This window comes from Heloderma suspectum, chromosome 12, assembly GCF_057233095.1.
Source record: "Heloderma suspectum isolate Gila_16-S chromosome 12, 16-S_ref, whole genome shotgun sequence".
Classification (NCBI taxonomy): domain Eukaryota; kingdom Metazoa; phylum Chordata; class Lepidosauria; order Squamata; family Helodermatidae; genus Heloderma; species Heloderma suspectum.
In genome coordinates, this window is record NC_139469.1 from 19,593,582 (window position 1) to 19,616,568 (window position 22,987).

Genomic DNA, 22,987 nt, shown 5'->3' on the forward strand with positions numbered 1-22,987 from the left:
CACCCAGCCACTCTGGGTGATGTATAATAATACAAACAGTTTAAAAACAATAACATTGCACATTAAAACATCATTTTCTAAAATTTCCCTAGCCCACCCCAAATGCCTGCCTAAACAACCAAGTTTTCAACGTGTGGTGGAAGCTCATTAAAGAGGGGGCATGGCGGAGTTCCCTAGGGAGGGAGTTCCACAGAGTGGGGGCCACCACAGAGAAGGCCCTCTCCCTCATCCTCACCAGCCTAGCTGCCCTGGCTGATGGGACAGAGAGAAGGCCATCCGAGGCTGATCTTGTTGAGCCTCCTGTCTGGTGTTGCTGGAGGTGCTCCTTAAGATAGGCTGGGCCGGAACCATATAGCGTTTTAACAGGCAAAACCAACATCTTGAATTTGGCCCGGAAAACAACGGGTAACCAGTGCAACTCTTTCAGCACTGGAGTGATGTGATCACGCCGGCGGCTGCCTTTAATCAGGGAAGCCACCATGTTCTGTACCAGCTGTAGCTTCCGAACCGTCTTTAAGGGTAACCCCACGTAGAGTGCATTACAGTAGTCTAGACAAGAGGAGGCCAGGGCATGTACTACCGATGGGAGCAGATGGTCAGGAAGGAAGGGGCGCAGCCACCGTACCAGATGGAGTTGGTACAGTGCTGTCCAGCTCACAGCTGGCACCTGAGCCTCCATGGACAGCTGGGAGTCTAAAATGACCCCCAGGCTGTGGACCTGGTCTTTCAAGGGTAGCCATACCCCATTCAGCACCAGGTCAACATCCCCCAGCCTCCTCTTGTCTGCCAGCAAAAGTACCTCGGTCTTGTCAGGGCTCAGCTTCAGCTTGTTCCTCCCCATCCAGCCACTCACCGTCTCCAGACATTTGGACGGGGATTCTATGGCCAACCTTGGTGAAGATTTAAACGAGAGGCAGAGCTGTGTGTCATCCGCATATTGATGACACTGCACCCCAAACCTCCTGATGATAGCATAGATGTTAAAAGGAGAGGGTATGAGATTATAGGTACATTATAAATAGTAATAGAAGATTCAGAAACGTTGTTTAAGAAAAGTTCTCTGTCGATTTTTTTTTTCTGATGGAATGCATTCCAGTTGATTACCTTGGAGGGTTCCTTTCTCTGGAAAAAGACTGACTCTGAAAAGCAGAGACCGAGGTTAGTTTTTCAATAGGTAACTCATTTCATTTGATTCTACACATTCTGTTTGTAATACAAATTCAACAATAATGGCGGAAGATCTTTAGCTGAGCAAGGCTTTCTTCTTAGTTGCTGGAGTGTCTGAATTCAGCAACCTTCATGTAATCCATTGTTCCATCTCCTGTTTGCTTGAGAAAAATAACTTCTGTAACTGTCACAGGCCAAAAGCAATAAAAGATGTTAAAAGGATTTTTAAAATATTGTTGCAGTTTATCCTAAGATGACCTAAAATACATGGTTTTAAGTCTTTTCAAGCATGTATTTCTTGAATGTGTAGTCAACTGTGCATAGCCAAACTAACATTTTGAGTTATGAAAAAGTCACTTTGGATCAAATCTACTGTCATTGTTAAAAAACAACAACAGACCACCAGTTATTTTAATTATTCCTTCTAGAATTTTCATTTCTACCTTTCCTTGATATGTAGAAAACCTGACGTGGCTAAACAAAAATGCGTGGATCTATAAAACAATTCAAATAATCCTAAAGTACAATAAACAAGTGAATATCCTATAAAACAAATATCAAGCTGAGACTAGAAGCAGATTAAGCATTTATTTCTTTATTTTATTTAGTAGGTTTCTATCCCACCTTTTAGGGTACTTACTCTCCCAAGGCAGCTTACAAATCAATTGGTAAAATAATGCTGTAATAAGAATATAAACTAGTAAAGAAATTTAAAAAAACATTAAATAACATTAACATAATAGCAGCATATTAAAACCATTATGAAGACACAGTGCCATAAAAACACCCAAGGCGATCATGCATATCTCACTGGAGAATGTATTCCACAGACAGGGGGCCACTACAGAAAAGACCCTCTCCCTGGTTCTCAGCAGCCTAAGAGCTCTTACCAGTGGACCAATGAGCAGGGCCTCTGATACCAATCTTTAGACTTGGGAAGGTACTTGTCATGTTCCCTTGGCCCCCACCTTCCTCATGCACACACACAAGAAGAGAGGCTTCAGTCTCATGTCTTTAATTCACTATCAACAGGTTCATTATAGATGCAAATCCATGAAGACTCTCAGGCTACAAAGGAATAACAGCAGGGAATCCAAATGGGAGCTACAATGTTGCTAGCACTTTGAACAGGGACTTGCTGGCTAGAATAACTTAGGGAGGGAAATCCCTCCCATCCAGTGATGCTCCCCTATATCGACCCTCACGCATAGCCAAACCGGGTCGACCGTCTGAGCTCTGCCTCTAACTTTTCCCGCTTCACTCTGTGCCGCAGTCTAGTATCCCTCAGGTCATGCCCCATGCTCTCCTCCTCCTCCCCCCATCCCCCGTGGATTCTCACGGGGAGGGTGTCTTCGGGCCCAGCCATCTGGGTGCTAGCCTCCTGAGAAGCACGCCCACCATAACTGAACTAGATGGGGAAGATGCCTCCCCCGATTCCTGCTGTTTCCCTCCTGAATCTGAACTGCTAACTATCTCCATACGCTCAGAATCAATCCTGACAGTACTAATGGATACAACTGATCCTTCAGATACAAACAATTGTCCTACGTAAGTTTGTGGAAATAAAAAAGTTGGGAGAGATCAGTGTTTGTTTTAAGTGACAGGAATGAATTTTGATGGGCTGCTTCAGGGAGGACATTCCATAACTGAGGTGTGATGATGAGCAAAAAGGCATAGTCTGTGACTGCTCAGACTTCATTTCTCAGATAGACGAAGTCTGGAACCAGGAACCTGTGTGTGTCTCTGTGTTTTCACCTCTCAATTCCAAAGTAGAACATGATGCTAGGTTAAATAGCTTGACTGGAATGAAAACTTTGGGTTTACTTTTAAAGCCCACATTTATAGTTTTATGTCACTGGGACATGGTTTAAGTTCATTTCTTGTATTCATTTCTTGACACCCCCCAAACCACAGGGCAGAAGCACTCCACCAGACTGAATGGGCTGGTGCACTAGAGGAACGCCATGGTTAATAATGCACCCATCTGCTGCTGTATTCCTGTGTCAGACTCAGACCGCAACCAGGGTTTGCTTGATGTGTGGCTGCCATGGGTAATTTTAAGGATCTGTGAAATCACCCAGAGAGGAGTATATGATTTGAGGTCAAAGCCGAAGAGAAAAGAAGGCAAGCATTGACTGAAGTATTTATAGCCTTGCTGAAACAATTTGGAGGATCACATTTAGAATAGCAGGTTCTTTGTGGTCACCCAAGAACAAGAAAATCGAGAAGCTGTTTTCAAAGGGGCAATCTGAAATAACCTTGAGGCGTGGGGTGGGGTATTCCTGTGTAATTCTGCCCTTTTTACAGAAGAGCAAGTTAACTATTTACTGCGTTTGTATTGCACCTTTCTGCCAAGACACTTAAGGCAGTTTACTCTTTCCAAGAGTGGATGTCATAAGCTCTCTAAAGCTCAGTTTGTCTACTTTCTAGGTTTGCACAACTCAACAAACCACTGCAAGCCAGGTGCCAGTGGGTGTCGTGCAAGAATGGCACCTGTGGGTGCCTGGCATGACACAACGGCCCCCACGATGGGCTGCCATGATGTGCAAACAGGCCCAATGAATGCTAGAATTTCGCAGGAAAACCTGAAGCTTCTTAAGACTGAGTCAGGTCATTGGTATTGGGGCCCAGGACTGGAAGCCCTTGGAGACAGAAGACTCCAGTGACAGTGAGTCTGAGGAGGCACCAGAACCAGCCCCACTGGGGCCCACTGCCTCGAATTTCATATCCTATCCACGCATCCCCCAGGAGGTGCCACTTCCCCCTGACTCCAATGAGTAGACCTTGGACTCCTCTAGTGCCCAGCTGGCTCCTCAGTCCTCCAACCTCCACCCCCCAGGAGAATCTGATGCCTATAGAAAAGGGCTGCTCACCCTTGAACAGCCATATACACCATCCAAAGTGGTGGAGCTTCCCACAAGACCCTCCTCACCTGACAATAAATCCCTGTCAGTTGCTCCCAGTCAGTGCTGGGGTGACTGACTTATTTATTTGTTTGTTACATTTCTATACTGCCCAGTAGCCAAAGCTCTCTGGGTGGTTCACAACAATTAAATAATATAATATAAAAATAATGGATAGATTTCTCTGACTGCTTACAAGGAAGCTACTGATCTTCCCATTTGTACCTAAATCAAGAGTTTTCATTAAAGAGAGTCTAGCTTCATTAGGGAGTTGTAACAGCTTTTAAAAATATATATATTATACACTAGTCAGTTTAGATTCACATATCCACATCTTATATACACATGCAGTTTTCTTTTGACCCAGTTTCCTCCCACAAAGCCACATATTTGGTAGGGTTGCCACCTTTTTTTCTAACAAGGCACCTAATCTTTCAACAACTCTGTGCAGGCAGAAATCCAACAGACGTAGCTTGGTCAGGCATAGGCTTGCAGTGGTGAATTTCTGCCCATTGTGAACCTGTGGCGACGTCTTAGTATTATAACTGCATGGCTGCTCTCCGTGGTCCTGAAATCAATTCAACCCCCTGGGCTGGTACCTGTGGTGCTGGCCATGGTCCTGAAACTGCTCATGATTTAGTAGCCAATCCCACGTTGTGCCTTTTTGCCTAAAGCTGATGATGGAATCCTAGAATGAGTAGGACAATCCATCCATCTAGACCAGTATTGTCTGCTTTGGTTGGCTGAAGCTTTCCCAGGTCTTGGGCTGAGGTATTTCCCAGCCCTGCTTTGTAGATCCTTTAACTGGAGACATTGACGAATGAACCTGGAACCTTCTGCTTTAGTTCTGCCACTGAACCTTGGTGGTAGCATTAGCTGTAGTAGTAGTAATAGGCTGAATAAAATAAAATGGGGAGATGTAAGATTGCATTAGTTGACAAGAAAGGCTGTAGCGGTCTGGGCCCATGAAAAGAAAGGTGGGTGCCTGTGTGAACAAAGGGTGTCATACTTGCATGGTGCAAGATCAAGGTGAAAGCTCTAAAATGAGATGGATGAGTGTTATCTAGCATGACTCGATGAGCTGTGGAGTATTCAAACAGCTTGGTGCGTGACTGCAACAAATGATTGGGGGGGGCGGGGACAAGATAAGCTGTTCTTTCACGCTGGATCAAGCCCAGGAGAAGAAGATTCCTTTTTCTTTCCCAAAGAGTATTAATGGTAATCTTTTTAACACATCAGAGTTTTTTTTAGCATATATTTTGAACATGTTCCTATGGAGTGAAGTGGAGCAAGAAATGTTCTCATATTGGAAGAAACTCTGTATATCCTAAAACAAGTGTTAGGAAAAGTCAGGAGTTGGAAACTGTGTTGTGATCCCAAAGAATGGCAACCTCTCTGTGTTTCATGCTGATATTCAGTGTGATCCCTGGCTTCCATTCAGAACACAGCAAGAGCCCTGCTGGATCACACCATAGGTCCATCTAGTCCAGCATCCTGTTTTCCATAGTGGCCACGCAGATGCCTCCAGGAACTCCACAAGCAGGACATGAGGTCAGTAGCCCTCTCCATTGTTAATCCTCTCAGCAATTGGTAAGCAGTGACATGCTGCCTCTGAACCCAAGAGAGTTCATGTATTAAGCAACTACAAGGAATCACAAAATGCATGCAAGGGCGATAATGAACCTTTATTTTTGTACAGTAGCATTCCACATTTAGATCAGGAATCGTTACAATAACCTGACAAGGTTCACCATATAAATGGGGGCTGAGACTGAGAAAGAGTGGGTGTCCTGTCTAGCTTGAGTAAAAGGTTCCCAGAGGAGCCAATCTGAAGCCATTGCACTTACCGGAAGGGAGAGGCAGAGTCAAATCCCATGAAGCAGGACAGCAAAGCAAGCTCAGACCTGGCAGACTCTATCAGGACTCTGGACAGATCTATAGTGGCTGGAGCACCCTCCAGAAGAGTTGTCACCTCAGCAATATGCAGAGGTCTTCTGAGGCTTTATGAAGGCTGGCTGATCTGAGCCTTCTGAGAAGCCGTCTGTCACTTAAAGGGCCTTTGCCTAATTCTGCAGCCACTGTCTCCTCTGACATTTGGGTAGTAAGGACTGCATTGGGTGTGGTGGGGGGGACTCCTGCTGAATTTGAAGAGTCCTGTAAAGTCATGTCTTTTAGCTTGGAAGGTCCTGGGGTGACAGATGATAGTTCACTGGATAATGCCTCACCCATGTTGTAGTCTTCTCTGAGCCAAAGGGGGTTGGATGGGTGGGATGAAGGCCAGAGAACATGACAACAGGCTGTGTAAAGCTACCTGGGGGATCAGTGGCTGTGGTGAGGTTTGAACCAGGACATCAAACAAATGCTTTTAAGCACTACATGACACCAGCTCAGGGTATCTCTATGGGTATAAATCTTGAATATTCTGGTTTTCCATCATGAACCATGGAGACAAATCTGGGATTCATTTCATCTGAAATTGCTGCTATGTTTGTGTCTAAAGTTATCCTTGTTGCCAAAATGCTACTGAAATGCATTAATGCTGTTGTGTAAGCTAGCCTACACAATTTCCATGGCCAGTGTTGTTGTAGTTTTTAAAAATGAAGCTTAAGTTTGTCTAAGAGTTGTTCCTGCAAGGAGCTCAAGGCAGAATATGTGGTCCCCCCTTCCCATTTTATTCTCACAACAACCCTGTAAAGTAGGTTAGACTGAGAGAGAGTGCCTGTCCCAAGGGCACTCAGTGGTACATGCCATGGCAGAGTGGGGATGTGTACCTAGTTTGAAAATCTGTAATATTCAAGGTTTGTATCCAGAAAGATACCCAGAGCTGGTGTGATGTGGTGTTTAAATGTGCGAGTGAGAAGTCCGTGGTTCAAAATGTGACCGCTACACCACAACAGGGCCTATCCAGAAAGGTGCAGAGGGTCAATTAACAATTGCACTCTCCATTTCTGCAGACAGAGTTTTTAATCCATGATGCCCCCAACCATGGGCACAAGTAGAGATGGATGAATCAGTCTGTTACCAGTCCGTGTCACTTTGGTACGGCCTCATAAGTCAGTTGTGGCCTGTTTCTATTAAGTCTGCCATTTTTAAAAAGCATGGAAATTCACATTTCTGTAAATATTTAAATATGAATTTCTGAACTCTTTTCTCAGAAATACAAATGTCTACATTTATCTTATCTCAAAATATGCATTCTTAAATACACTTTGATAAATTTTTGAGCCAGTAACTTCACTGCAAAATTCAGAGAAGTGTGAAATCTGAAAAGATAACCGTCTTCTGACCTGCACATTGTTTCAAGCATGGGTGAATCGGGTCAGTTTGTATCCAAATTCGCAAAAACCAAATTCGTCAAGGCTCCCTAGGCACAGGTCCGCCTCTGAAGGGATCATTTTCATTCATATTCTGGAGCACAGAGATGCTATGCTCTCCCTGCATCCCCCAAGAGTAATGTGGCTGCTTTTCAGGGCCATGAATGTTCTTTCTCTGTGTTACTAGCAGCTACTAGTCGAGCCTTCCAGCCAGAAACTGGCTGGGATGATGGTAGAACAGCACATCTGGAAGGTGCCAGGTTGGGGAATGCTGAACTAGTCCTTCAGAAGTGTGTGTAATAAAAATGTCGTAGTGTATCTCTGTAAAATGTAAAAGCGTCTGTAATAAAAACAAAGAAAAAAGATGTGTCCCCGTGTGCATGATGAAGAGGCCCATAAATGCAAAAAGGCTAGGTGTAGCCATATTAAGCATGTGCGAGAAGCCCTGTTAAATAATATTTTTAAGGTGCAGTCCTGTCAATTGCAGCCTCGGTGATTGGAAGCCCCTGAACTCGGAGATATCCAATCATCCAGTGCAGGGTGGGAGGAGTGGTGGAGGTGATCTTTGCTTCCCAGTCCTCCACCCTGCTGAGCCCACCTAGTGAGGACGCTTCGGAGGGAGAGGGAAGGAGGCTGGAAGAGGATTCAGGATAACTCGTATCCCGGCTTCTCCAGTTTCTTCCTCTCCTCACCCACTGGGACGCCCCCTTTCCTCCTCATCTGAGGCCACTTTTTTGACCCCAGAGGGTAGCTGGTGCAGTTCTTTCTGTGATGAGGGCAGGGGAGGTGGGTCGGATCTCCAGCTCCCCCTTCTGAGGTTGGAGTGCTGTCTGTGACCTTGGAAGGGGGACTCCAAGCAACCCTATGTTCCCTGAGATGCCACCCAGGGACCATAGGACTGATCTCTTATTTATGTATTTATTTGATTTATAGTTGCCTTGACTGCAAAAAAAAGGGGGGGCACTCAAGGCAGCTATATTTAAAAAAACAAATAAATCGTTTTATTACTCAGCAGTGCAGCTGAGTAAGGCAGAAACTGAAATGTTTTAACTGCATAGCCTTAAATCTGTTTGCTTGGTCATTTGCTTATTTACATATATTGAAGTGGGGGAGTGCATCATTAGTGGGGGTGGTGAAATAAAGCAGTTCTGAAAGCAGATGACAGGCACAATCTTATGTTTGTTTGTACAAGTACTTGAATGAATGCATTTTGAAAATGTGCTGCCCAATTAACTGGTGGCACATTCCTGGTTGATGTTTTAAGTGTTCTGATAGATTTGATCCACTCCTTTTAAACCTTGCTGCCCTACAGCAAATCCAAAACTATCTCTTGGAAATTAAACCTGGACAGGAGTGTAAAGTGCTTGTCCAAACAGCAGCTTCCCAAGCTGGGTTTGTTCTGTAGTACACACTTGGGGTCATGATAATTTCCCAAAGGCAGCGCCCTAGTTCCCTTTTCTTCAAGGCACCTTGTAGTTCGGCGTTCTTGAAAAAATGTGTGTTTGTAGTTTTTGGTATCTTCTCTTGGCTCACTTCCTCTTTTGCAAGCAGAATATATATTTTATATTGTTTTATGTTGCACTCTGTGGTTTTAAATTTTGTGAGCTGCCCAGAGAACTTTATATAGTATAATATATAATATTAGTATAGAAATGGCAGTATAGAAATGAAAGAAAGAAAGAAAGAAAGAAAGAAAGAGACACAAGATTTAATTTGCACAAGCCACATTGGTCTCTGTCAATGGGAAATGTAGTCCCAATGTATCTGGAGGGCACCAGATTAGGGAAAGCTGAATTAGTCCTTCATACAGCTTTGAAGATCACCAAAGGTGGAAGGGAAATTACCAGTATTTTCCCCCTCCCTGCTATATCTAATAAAGGTGATGGGCATGAGCACTGGTATTAAAGGTTGGAGCCAGGATCCATAGAATTACTTTTGGAATGTTGCTCCTTCCTTATTCTTTGAATAAAGCCTCCTTCCCCACCCATGCTGTGTCGCTTTGGAAAGTCTTCTCTGTTTCAAAAGGAGTTTGCTATGAAGGGCCTTAGCTCCGTGGCAGAGCACATGCTTTGCCTGCAGAAGGTACCCAGTTCAACCCTCAGCATCTCCAGGTAGGGCTGGGAAAAAACCCTATCTGAAACCCTGGAGAGCCTCTGCCAGTCTGTATAGACCAGTCTGTATAGATTTGGAATTTCGACAGAGTGTCATGAGCATTCTCAGAAAATGGCTGCCATGGGTGGGAGAGTGTCAAGGTTCCAAGCCCTCCCAGTGAGTAGTGGGGGAACAGAGACTTGCTGTGCAATCCACAAAGTCTTTATTCAGTTTAAACACATCTTCACACCTGTAGCGTGTATGAAAGCTAAGGGCTGTCCTCAAAGCCTAATTAGCTAAACAAAGCAAGGCAGTTGCTTGCCTACTAAACGAACGGTTTCCCGCCATGCCTGACAGGCTTCAGGGAGGGTCCTCTTGACCCAACTTCTGACATGCAGCCAAGCGGGTGGGCTATCTCCCACCTCCCCTCAACTCCGCCCACTTGACCCGCAGTGGACTCTGGGGTCTGTCAATTCTGGTGCTCCCTCCCGCTCCAACAAAGGCTGAGCTTTCTGTCTCACCTGGGCCTCTAGCTGATTCAGAATCTGAAACCAAACCAGGGAGCCTGGGTTCCATCCTGACACTGACCTTGCCCATTCAAAATGACTGCTATGGTGGCTGTGCCTGGTCCCAGAAGACCCATTTCCCTGAAGGCAAATTGGTGAGAATAAAATAAAAGTAACTTGCCCAAGAACTTATATGCAAGGAAGAGGTGGGGTCTGAGTTCCAAAATGCCACTCTCTTGAATTCAGTTTTCTGCTCCAACATGCATTTCACAGAAGGCAACCTAATGAGGCTCAGAGAGAAGTAACTTGGCCAAGGAACTACATAAAAGGCAGAGTTGGGGTCTGCTTTCCAAATGCCAGTTTGCATATCCCCCCCACTCCCACCAAGCCACAACAATATACCAGAAGGTGAAGTGGTGATGCTCAGAGAATCACCTGCACACGTACATACAGCAACTGTTATTCAAGAAACTCAAACCCAAAGTTTGGATATGAGGGCGATCTGGCTCGACATCTGTTACCCCATTGATCACCGGGGTTGATTTGGCAGGTCTGGCTGGTTCCGCAGGTGTCCCCTTCCTCTGTCACCTCTCTTACGTGCCTCCCTCCCAAAGCTTTGCCCTTAGCAGAAGAGGACAAGCATCTCAGACAAAAGTAGTGTACCATTCTTTAGTCAAGGGTGTACGATAGCTACATTCCCCTACTAGAACCTCCAAACAAGTCCAAAGATGCCTTTGGCTATGCAGAAATAGTTGTCCAGTTCTTTGGATCCCCAGTCGCAGTACATAAGTAAATTTACTAGGCAATTGGTTAAATTATGCTAGCAGAGATGACCTGAGGAACTTAAAGCCAGGGTAAGCCGTGTTTGATTGCCTTTTCTCTTCTTAATTGGGTGGTCATGTTTCCACATTAATTACTGCCCCTGCTGTGTTTTACTCCTGATCCAACTTCCATTACAATAAATGAAAGTGCTCTCTTGGTCTTTGTGGGATTAGGTTGCCCCTTTAGTGACTTGTGCTGCCAGCTCGCACAGCAAACAACTACTTTATGAAAGGGCATCTTTTTTGGACTTCAGCAGCGTCCAATAATCAGGGTGTCCATTCTGGAAAAATTAAAACAAAATAATTAATGATCTATTTAGCTTGTTGGCTGACACTGAAAACCGTACTACAATCAGTAGCCCGCGGGAGGAAAAATATTGGGAACATCTTAGATGAAACATCTCATCCTGTGTTAGCCATCTGTTAGGCAATAACGTTTGTTTAAGACCAAGTGTAATTTGCAAAAACTCAATTTGTCAGTGGAACTTTGGTTCCCATTTTTTAAAAAGGTTTATCAATCCAAATGTTATAGTCTCAACACTGAAATATGTTTTTCAGATTTCAGTCTCAAAGTCCCTTTCAACAAACAAAACACAATCATACTCTTACATCTATGGACACTGGCCAGAGCTGTGTCTTCTTTGTGCTAAGAAAAAAACAAAACCCTAAAGCAAGGAAATTCAAACCGAGTCTGCAAATGAAGCGGACTTCTTTGTGATGGCCTCCTGGCTGTGGAACATGCTCCCCAAGGACATTTCCTCACTTAAACAATCAACACATGTTTTGCAAATCATAGCTTAACAGTGGTAAAGTGTAAAGTGTACACATTGGAGCAGAACCCCCCCCCCCCAAGTTCAAGTATAGCCTGATCTGAGCTAGCAGTGATTGACCAAGAAAGAGATCTTGGGGGAGTGGTGGACAGCTTGATGAAAATGTCAACCCAGTGTGCTGCTGCTGTAAAAAAAAGGCAAACTCCATGTTAGGAATAATTAGGAAAGGAATTGAGAATAAAACTGCCAATATCATAGTGTCGTTAATCAATGGTGCGACCCCACTTAGAGTATTGTGTACAGTTCTGGTCAGCACACCAAAAAAAAAAAAAGACATTGTAGAGCTGGAAGAAGTGCAGAAAAGGGGGCTGGAGCAACTCCCATATGAAAGAAGGTTAAAACAGCTGTGATGGTTACCCTTGGAACAAGGGAAGTAAGGGGAGACATAACAGAAGTTTACAAAATTATGCATGGTGTGGAGAATGTGGATAGGGAGACCTTTTTCTCCCTCATAATGCTGGAACTAGGTTCATCCCATGAAGCTGACCGGTGAGAGATCCAGGACAGATAAAAGGAAGGACTTCCTCACACAGCGAACTGTGGAATTCGCTACCATAAGATGTGGCGATGGCCACCCATTTGGATGGCTTTTAAAGGGGGTTAGACAAATTCCTCCAGTATCAGAGGCAGTATGCCTATGTACACCAGTTGCTGGGGAACGTGGATGGGAGGGTGCTGTTGCACTCATGTCCTGCTTGTGGATTTCCTGTCAACAGCTGATTGGCCACTGTGTGAACAGAATGTTGGACTAGATGGACCCTTGGTCTGATCCAGCAGGTCTGTTCTTATTTCACAGGAACTACAAATGGGATAATACCCATGATCCAGCAGGGCTCTTCTTATGGACTTATGTTCAGGGGACTGGAAACAAAGCCCTATGATGAGAGACTGAAAGAACTGGGCATGTTTAGCCTTGAGAAGAGAAGACTGAGGGGAGATAGGATAATGCTCTTCAAGTACTTGAAAGGTTGTCACAGAGAGGAAGGCCAGCATCTCTTCTCCATCATCCCAGAGTGCAGGACATGGAATAATGAGCTCAGGTTACAGGAAGCCAGATTCCAGCTGAACATCAGGAAAAACTTCCTGACTGTTAGAGCAATGCGACAATGGAACCAATGACCTAGGGGGTAGTGGGCTCTCCCCCACTGGAGGCATTCAAGACGAGGCTGGACAGCCATCTGTCAGGGATGCTCTGACCTGGATTCCTGCATTGAGCAGAGGGTTGGACTCGATGGCCTTGTAGGCCCCTTCCAACCCTACTATTCTATGATTCTGTGATTCTTATTGAATATATTTTCCCCTTAGATTACAGACGAAAGAATGATTAGAAAAAAAAAAAGATTTCCCAGCTGGAGATCTTTTCAGTCATGTTTCCTGTTAACTTTCTGATGAAGGCTGATAAAAATCTCCAAATAGTGATTTTTGCAAGAATGTTAAGTAGGTCCACAAATGTTTCCTATTGACTGAACGGCCATATCCCCTTGGAGAATTTTTTGGCTGACAATAACAATTGTGTGTGTGCGTGCATGTGGTGTTGTTGTTGGGGATAGTGGTTTTTTTAATATATTTTACCAATCAACCAGTACATATTGGCCTCTTTAGAATAATTACCAATTTGTGGCTTCAAACTTGAGAAGTTGATGTTTCTTTCAAACTGCATTCACAGCCATAAACCCAACTGGCTGTAAAATGTGTTCTGAGTTCTCTCTTTCTTTTTTACACATGAAGTATTATAATGGGAAAAAGAGAACAGGTAGCAGTCATCACAATTATGCCAAGCCCCAAAGATTCGGGGTGGAATTTATTTGCCCTGAATTAAGTGAAACGTTCTTTTGACCAAACGCTTGATCCCATAATCATTTGCACTAGTTAAGAAGTGCGGGTATGCAAGCATTCCATTGCAACTGTCCCTTTCTCATCTGCTAAGGGAAGAACTTGGAGTCACGAAATGTGGGTAGCTGAAATGGAGAATCCAGTGGGATGGTTGGGTTCAGGATGTCTTGGATGCTGTCTCAAAGACATTTTGGCAATTCTAGAACCAGCTATATCTGCCTAGTTCTGTGCAAATGAAAGATGATGGCAACTGTCTTGAATGGAGTTTCTACTGGCAGGGCCAGCATCAAGGGTAAGCATGGTTGGACACCTGCCAAGGGCTCATAGCTCAGAAGGGGCTCACTGACAAGAGTCCCCTGGAGTTGCTCCTCCAAGAGGAGGAGCAACTCCATTGCAACCTCTTCACCTGCCTCTCTCTCTGGCCCAGATAACAGTAATGTTGAGGAGGAAGAGCATTAGATGCACTGCCTACTTGCTCCCCTGGCTCTCTGCCTGTCAAGCAAGCAAAGGGCTCTGGGCTTCTTCCTTACTCATGAGTTCAAGCAGTATCTTAATCCTTGACCTCCTCACTTCCATTCCCTCTCCAGGACCTCGTATTCTCTTCCCTGCCTTGCCATGTCCCCGTTTCCTATGGATTGTCTTTGCATCTACAACGTGCACTGGGGAGGGACCATCGCTGAGTGGTGAAGCCCACGCTCTGCATGCAGAAGGTGTCCCAGGGTGAATCCCTGACCTCTCCAGCTAAAGGAGGATCTGGGAGCTGGTGGTGTGAAAGACCCAGGGCTGGCGTCAAGGGTAGGCATGGTCGGGCACCTGCTGAGGGCCAACACCCCAGCAAGGGCCCTCTAAGAAGAGCCCCCTGGGGTTGCTCCTCCTGCTCACCATGGCAACCTGCTTCTTCACCTGCCTCTCGCTCTGGCCCAGACAATGATGGTGGTGAGAAGGAGGAGCAGCAGATGCCACGGCCAACTTGCTCCCTGGCTCTCTGTCTCTGCCTGTCAAGCAAGCAAGTGGTATTCATGATGAGAAAGAGGGTGAGGAGCAATGGCAGCTGATGGCAGTGGTGGTGAGAAGGTAGACGCACTGAGGGAGGGGGCCTATTCAGGGTGTCTTGGCCAAGAGCCGTCAAAAACCTGGAGCTGGAACTGACCGGCACAAGCCACTTTGGAGGTTCATTCATTCTACTTTGCTGAGAATGCGGTTGTCGCTGACCTGACACAAACAGGGTCTTGGTTGCAGTTGATGGTTTGATCTTTAGGAGTGGGGTCTTCCAGTGTTTGGGGCTGAGATGCCAGGTTTTGTTCTTCAAAACACTAAGGGTCAAAACAGACATTACTTTAAATCTGTGTCTAGCAGCCACATCTCCTTTTCCTGTTATTGTAGAATAGGTGCAGGGCCCCTGATCTGGTCTTAAAAGCCCCACCCCACCCCCTATGCTAGGGTCCCAATCTATTCCCAACCCAATCAGAGTCCACCCTCCCTTCTCCACAGAAAAGGAGATCAAGAAGGAGATCAGAAACTTCTGTTTTAGATTAACATCACTTTAACATGTTGTCCAAACCTTAAACTGTGGTTAATCATAACTATGTTGGTGAAAACTGGCCCTCTGAATAAACTGCGGTTTGAAGTTGGCTTATTTCCACTAACCATAGTTAAGGTTACCCACGGTTTGCTGCCATTAATCTAAAATGGAAGCAAAAGGTTCTGAACTCCTCTTTGTAGCCATGCCAGGAGAAAAAAGGGCAGTGCTCAATGCCTAGCTTTCGGGGAGACGAGGTTCATTCTCATAATACTAAACTATGGTTTAGTGTTGCATCAAAGCCAGCTCGTGTGCTTTATTTCAGAATCCACAGAATCAAAGCATACACACACACACGCGTGCACACACGCGCACACGCACACCAATTTTGATGCACTGTGCACAAAGGTCAGCTTTTATTTATTTATTTGCTACATTTGGATCCTGCCTTTTCCTCCAAGGAACCTGATCCTCCTCCTCTCCATATTATCCTCACAATGTGTCAGGATTCCTTTAGCCTACACTTTATTTCAACGCCGAAGACAAACACAGATGAGAGGCTTCAGTCTACAACTTTTAATCCATTGCTTCACAGGGTCATCGAGATGCAAATTCTCAGTGACTCTCGGTCTACAAAGGAATGCCTTCAGGGGAATTCAAAAGGAAGTGAAGAGAGTTGCCTGCCATTTGAAGAGAAAGGTGGTCTCACTAGCCTAATGTAACAGGGGCGGGGGAGGTCTCTCTCGAGGCTTCTGAGCGTAGCTTCTCATGCAAGGCCAATCGGGTAGACTGTCTAAGTTCCGCCCCGCCTTCTCTCTCTTTTCTCTGTGCCTGTGCCTGACGTCTATTAGATCAGACTCTCCACCCCACCCCCCCATCTGTTCAATGTCTCTCACAGGGGTGTGTGAAGAAGAACCCTCATCCTCAGCCAGCTAGGCGTTTGTAACCTGAGAAGCCAGCCCAGTCATGTGTGGACTAGCCTGGGAAAACACCTCCCCCATGTTTGGCAGTTCTCCTTCAGAATCTGAACTGCTATCCCACTCCCTGCGCTCAGAAACAACCCTGACACAATGGCCCTGTGGGGTAGGTTAGGTTGAGAGTCAGTGATTGGCTTTAAGTTGCCCAGTGAGCTTCATGGCTGAGTGGCAACTTGAATCCAGGTCTTCCTGATCTGAGTTTGACACTGTCACCACTACACAACATTACTCTTGAATGAGCAGGCTTTGTCATTTCTTTCAGCTGGCATGGAGAGCTGGTCCGTGCCCATTGAATGTTTCTTTTTCACCTGTCTCCCCACCCCCAGGGTAAATGACTGCATAAATGGCAAATCTGTATTTTTTTGTTGTTGTTGCAGGAAAGCTGTAGCAGGTAGATAGTAAGATTACGAACTGCTAAACTTCATTAAGTGACTACCAAAGCTCTTTGGCATTTTCCATTCTGGGCTTCCATCCAGTTTTGTTGTTTCTACTGTGTTGTTGACTGGGGACCTTAAGGAGCTGAATTGGAAGTGACTCAAATAAGTGACTGTGCTCCTGTTAGAGCAGTTGTAAATATAATCCTTGGCTGGATGTCTGAGATCATACGAAAATGGTTAATGTGGGATGTTAAACTGATTTTGAAGAGGGAAATTAAAAGTGATTCCCTGAAGGGTCCTGTTCCTGAATCATCCATGTTCTTGTGAATCACTAGACTGTATGCTTTTCCCCAGTCTAGAGTGTTCCATGTGCTCACAGAGAATGTGGAAACAATGCGGTCGTGTCTGTTCTCTCTTCTGAAATGAATGAGGCTGCCAGTGTAAGCAGGGGAGCGTGTCATGGCCTTAAGACACAGATGTCCCCAATCTGGTGCACTCCACATGTTGTGGACTGCAGCTCCCATCAGCATCAGCCAGCATGGCCAATGGTCTGGAACGCTAGGAGTTGTAGTCCAGAACATCTGGAAAGCACCAGATGTTGGGCAAGGCTGACATAATGGGGTCAGGAGGCTGGTGGCATCCATATCTAGAGAGGTCAGATCTAGATGTAGGAAGCTGTTCTTTACCAAGTGAAACCAGTGATTCACTAGCCCAGTATTGTCCACAGCGGGTTGGATCCAAAGGTGGCCTTCTGCGGGTGACCCAGGCCTGGTGGCAGTGGCAGTGGCATGCACGCGGCCCTCACCACTGGTGGCCACGATGCAGTGTTTCCGGGGGCAAGTGCCGAGATGAGCAGAAACAAGTGTTTCTGCTAGTCTCGGTACTTGCTCCTGGAAGTGCAACGTCACGACTGCCAGAGGTAGGTGCCATGTGTGTGCCACCAGTGGGCCAGGGCTGCCCTCAGCGGGACACAATTGAATCCAGTCCATTACTGGCAGCAGCTCTCCGGAGTTTCAGGCAGGATTCCTTCTTAGCCCTACCTAGAGATGCCAGGGATTGAACCTGGGACCTCCTGCATGCAAAGCATATGCTCTACCACTGAGCTACAGCACCTCCGTAGGCTCCACAGTGACACATGCCTTTGGCTGGAGGCGCTGCAGTGTGGATGGTCTGCGACTCAGTACTGTACTGTGACTGGATGTCCTGCGGTGTACCTTTGTGTGGGGCCGACTTTGCCTCCACCCATCACTGGTAAGCAGCCCTCAGAAGGTTACCCATGGAGGAATGTGATCCTTAGACTAAAAAAGGTTCCCTGTCCTTTTCTTACAGAGACATAGTGCAAAGCTGCTAAGAGAAGGATACCTATACAGACTAGACATATTTCTGCCACTGCTATATATAGAGCCAGTGTGGTGTAGTGGCAAGAGTGTTGGACTGGGAGCTGGGAGATCCGGGTTCTAGTCCCCACTCGGCCATGGAAGCTCACTGGGTGACTTTGGGCCAGTCACACACTCTCAGGCCAACCTACCTCACAGGGTTGTTGTTGTGAGGATAAAATGGAGAGGAGGAGGATAATGTAAGCCGCCTTGGGTTCCTTGCAAGAGGAAAAAAGGCGGGATATAAATGCAATAATAAATAAATAAAATAAATAAATATAGTATTGAGGTTATATCAAAAGTGCAGCCATGAGCTTTGCTGCTCTATTGGTTATTATGGGATTGTAGATCTATTCATGATGGTGGTGTATTGTGGGTTATGCTGTACAGCTAAAGTTGTGTTCTATTTTGAGCATTTTTTTATTTCTAATACAAGGATGCGTAAGATCAATATCTACATTTTATATTTCTTGCTTGACACACAAATTGAATTCTATCATGTAATTTCAGTTTCTTCTTTCTCTCCTCCCATAGGATGCAAAGTTTGTCGAGGAACGACGGAAACAGTTACAGAATTACTTAAGAAATGTTATGAACAAAGTAATCCAGACTCTGCCAGAATTCACTGCCAACCCTAAAAAAGAGACCCTTACCCAACTGATGCCCTTTTTTATGTAAGTATCTCTCGATAGGATAGAAAGCTTTTGTTATATATGTATAGTAGTATTTTTCTTTCTCATGTTATTTAAAAAATATTAACAGTGGCTGCTATGAAATCTTTACAATACAGAGTGTGTGTTTTTAATAAGAACCATTCATTAAATCCAAAGGGTTGGATGTTTTTTAGAGGAGTGAATTATGAAACCAGTCCTGTTTCATTTCAAGCGGAACTGAACAGTTTTTGTGCCCAGGTATGTATTTTATAGACCAAAATTGAAGAGGAAAAATTATTCTGGCTGTCGTTTCTTGGGTGATAGCTAGTGTTCCAAGAATCTGGTAGGTGTGTAGACATCTGCTTTTTCAGTACTACCATCCATCATATTCTAATAAAAGAATAAGTATTTATTTATATCCCATTGTTTTAGTAAAAGTCCCAAGAGTGATGTACATCACAGTCCTACAAAACAAATAACGCAATCAATAAAAAGTACAAATACAACAACCCATTTCTAAGAACAAAGTACACAGTAAACCAAACGCTTAAAAACAATAGAATACTTTCTGCAAAACTGGGACTGCTATCTCTTTATATGGATTCTAATACATAAATAAGACATACAGAGCCCCTAACTTTTTTCCTGGACAGCAGCCAGGTTGGTCATAGCTGCTAACTGGAAATCAGCAAATAAATTTTCTGTTATCATATGGAAACAGAAAATTTTGGACTGTGCACTCACAAAATTGTGAAATTGACTCACGTGTGGTGTATTTGGATTTGTTATTGTTCATTATTACTTTAAAAAGTTCAATGAAAAAACAAAAACCCAACAGCAAGAGGGTAAAAGATGTTCCATATTAAAACTGGCAGCAATAAAATTGGCATCACACATTAAAAGGGCATCAAAATAAAAGTGTCTTCAATTTCTGGCAAAAGGGATGCAAAGAGGGAGCCTTTAATTGGGAGAACATACCAGAATCACAGAAGCCGCACTACCGAGAAGGCCCCGTGTCTCCTGCTCTCTTGTTGAGATCTCCTGAGATGGCACTGAGAGCAAGGCAATTAAGGGCACGATCTTCTGAATTTGGAGGCTTACCGCCATCCAGTGCAGAGGCACGGCAGAGGCACGGTAATCTTTGCTTCTGTATTCCTCCTGTTCTGCATTTTAGACAGATAGGCTTTTTCGTCCGTCTAGCTGAGGCATCGGGGAGGAGGAAGGAAGGAGGTTGGGGAGACCAGATGATTCCTCATTAGCTGGCCTCCCAAGTCCTCTCCCCTCCCCTGCTCACAGGAACACCCCCATTCCCTTCCCTCTGAAGTCACATTTACAGCCCCAGATAGGCATCCGGCGTGGTTCTCTCCACGCCAGCTGCAAGGGGGAGGGGGTGGGGAGCTCGGACTCCTGGGTACGAAGTCGAAGCCCTGACTCTGACCTCGGATCCAGGAATCCGAACTATCCTATGGCCACCCAGATGCTATTTAGTGGCCATAGGATTGCTCTCTAATTCATCTTAATTCCCAGGCAAGACCTATTTGGGAACATATTGGTAACCCAGTTCTAAGCTGTTTAGGGTTTTAAAGGTTAGAGCAGAAGCAAATAAGAAGCCAATGGAGCTGACCTAAGATCAGAATTATATATTCTGACATGTGAGCTCCAGGTAGAAGTCCAGCCACTGCATTTTTGCACTAATTGAAGCTTCCAGACTGTCCTCAAAGGCAGCCCTGTGCAGAGTACATTACAGTAATCCAGTTTGGAGGTAATTGAAACATGGATGACTAGAGCCAAGACTAGTGTATCAACCTAAGCTGTGAAAAGTCACTCATAGTAACTTCTGCCACCTGGACACCCAGGGAAATTGGCTGGAAACAGTTTAGTAAGAAGAGGAGACTACCTGAGCTGGTCTTTCAGCAGAGAGGATGCCACGGTCCTGCTCCCATCTCTCTCTGCTGCTACTACTGGAATTTTATTTATAACCCACTATTATTATTCTTTTTTTTTTTTTTTTTGCTGGGATTGGCTCTCAAAACAGCATATTATTAAAATCTGTAATTTTGGAAACAACCTGACATAGTGCAGTGTCAATGCAATGGAGGCAGGTGGCTCTGGTTTCGGTGGGGCTGGGGATCCATTCCGGGTTTCAGTCAGAACCCGCCAGAGCTCTAAAGGAGCTATCTAAGGTGCTGGGCCCATTTTGGGGGGATAGGGTTCAGCACTCTGGATAGCTCCTCTAGAGTCCTGGCAGAAACCCAGAGTGGATCTGCAGCCCCATTGAAATTGGAGCCACCAGCCTCCACTGGTAATAGGGATCTGTGGAGGTGTTTCTGGCAGTCTGTCCAGGTTCTTGGCAGGTGAAGAGAAGGTCCAGGCTCCAGGCCCTTTGCTCTAATTCAGGTGTGGGCAACTTGTGATCCTCCAGGCATGGTTGGGCTGCAGCTCTAGCCAGCATAGCCAATGGTGACTTGCAGTCCAACAACATCTGGAGGCCTATGAAGCTAGTTGGAGGAGGCTGAAGGAGCTTCTGGTGGACTTAAGGCGAGCCTTTTTGGTGGCTGCTCCCAGGCTGTGGAACTCCCTGCCAAAGGAGGCTGACTTCACTCCCTCTGGGCTGTCTTTCCACTGGCAGAGAAAGACTGCTTCATACAAGAAAGCCTTTGGCCTGTATGTGTGTCCGTTGGGTAGGGTGCTGTGTCAGGGGTGTTTCTGAGCGCAGGGAGTGTGATAGTAGTTCAGATTCTGAAGGAGAACCCCCAGACATGGGGGAGGTGTTTTCCCAGGCTAGTCCAGACATGACTGGGCCAGCTCCTCAGGTTTCAAAGGTCCAGCTGGCTCTTCACCCCCCCCCCCATGTGAGATAGCACACAGGAGGAGGCAGGGTTTGGGGAGTCTGATTTAATAGATGCCAGGCGCAGGCGCAGAGCAAAGAGAGAGAAGGCAGGGGCGGAACTTAGACGGTCTACCCTATTGGACTTGTGTGAGAAGCTGCGCTTCAAAGCCTCATGAGAGAGAGAGAGACCTCCCCCCCGCTTAAGTTAGGCTAGTGAGACCACCTTCCTGTTCAAATGGTGGGCAACTTTCGTAACTACCTTTCGAACCTCCTGAAGGCACATCCTTGTAGACTGAGAGCCACTGAGAATTTGCATCTGTATGACCCTGTGAAGTAATGGATTAAAAACTGCAGACTGAAGCCTCTCATCTGTGTATGTTTTGGCGTTTGAAGTTAAGTGGGGGCAAAAGGAATCCTGCCATGCTATTTTTTAAAATTTATTTTTATTCTGTAATTGTTACATTTTTATCATATTTTAATGTATTTTATTGTTTTAATCCATTTTAATTGTGCCTGTAAGCCACCTTGAGTGCCATTTTTGTGGGTAGAAAGGCAGGGTACAAATCAAACAAGCAAACAAACAAATACATCATGGAAGCGAACATTCAAATATGCAGTTCCTCAGCTGCACTCTGGAGTGGTAAGTTCTCAGGAAGGACTTCGCCTCTTCCTTTTTTTGAGTACGGAATTGACGCTTACTTTTTGCCTCTAGTATTTGCCAAAAGAATTCCATCTTCTTTGGAATCGTAGAATCATAGAATAGTAGGGCTGGAAACCTGAGAACAGATTAAATTATACAGAGCAGGTATCATGAGGCAAATTTGGTCTGTGTGGCTCACTTGTTCAGAGCAGAAAATTTGACTTTCCCTGATGCGTAGCTTGTATACTTGCACATCGTTTACATGTCCGCAGGGATGGGAACATGCGCATACTCCTTTGCTGTTGCATCCAAGGCTCGGGATAATGATGGCAATGATGATGATTTCTTAGACGCCTTTCTCAGAAAAAAGACTCAAGGCATCTTACAGCAAAAATTTAAACGTATGCCAATTTAAATTTTTTAAAACAGCAAAAAACAATTAACAATAAAATACCATGACCCGATGAAACAATTAAATTGAAAAGCTCATTGTATGCCATCAGATGCCTGGGAACAGGGGAAAGTCTTAACCTGGTGCCGAAAGATGACAGTGTTGACACCAGCTGGACTTCACCTAGTGTAGCAAATTGTATCAGGGTCTACTGTGATAGTTGGGAGGATATGGAACAATGACAGCTGAGTTCTTTCCCAGGCCCTCCCTTCTTTTCCTACCTGCAACAAGCATTCGCAGGAGGAGCATTGGCGTTTCAGATTGTGCTCCAGAAGTTTAGCACAGGCCAGGGCTGGCTTTGGATGGAGGAGAATTTTCTCTTTGCTCGCAAAACATGTGAGCGTACCCTGTTCAGAGGTCTGAGCGTGAGCACATGCCTGCTGAAAATATCCGCCAATTGCCGAACACATGCTTATGTTCGTCTCGCTCCTGATTCTCAGTTTGATTTGCACAAATTTCCTTTGTGGACTGAATCAGCCCTGCTTTAGTTATCAAGGACAAGTTATGCAAATTAGGAAAGCTGCATAAATTTGGGGACATCTGCGCAAATTTGGGGAAACTTATGCAACCCTCCCGTTGGATCACTGCTCGCTTTGTGCAGGTTTCCTGTTTGCGCAGAGCGGGCAGCGGTCACAAATGAGAATTGGGCACAAGATGAGTGGGGAGGCGATGTTCAGTGAATCCTGGTGATCTCGAACA

At 45.2% G+C, this 22,987-nt stretch overlaps 1 protein-coding gene across 14 annotated transcripts in view; it reads left to right on the top strand.

The window, feature by feature from the left end:
• SNX29 (sorting nexin 29) overlaps positions 1–22,987 on the top strand; it is a 304,758-nt gene that overhangs the window by 214,390 nt on the left and 67,381 nt on the right. For 13 of the 14 annotated variants that reach the window (XM_084818640.1, XM_084818628.1, XM_084818630.1 and 10 more), the window contains one exon: positions 18,249–18,388. In XM_084818640.1, coding sequence (XP_084674766.1) covers positions 18,249–18,388 — 140 coding nt within the window. Of the gene's footprint in view, positions 1–14,052; positions 14,261–18,248; positions 18,389–22,987 lie in introns of those variants that run through there. The other variant, XR_014785563.1, reaches the window with a different exon arrangement.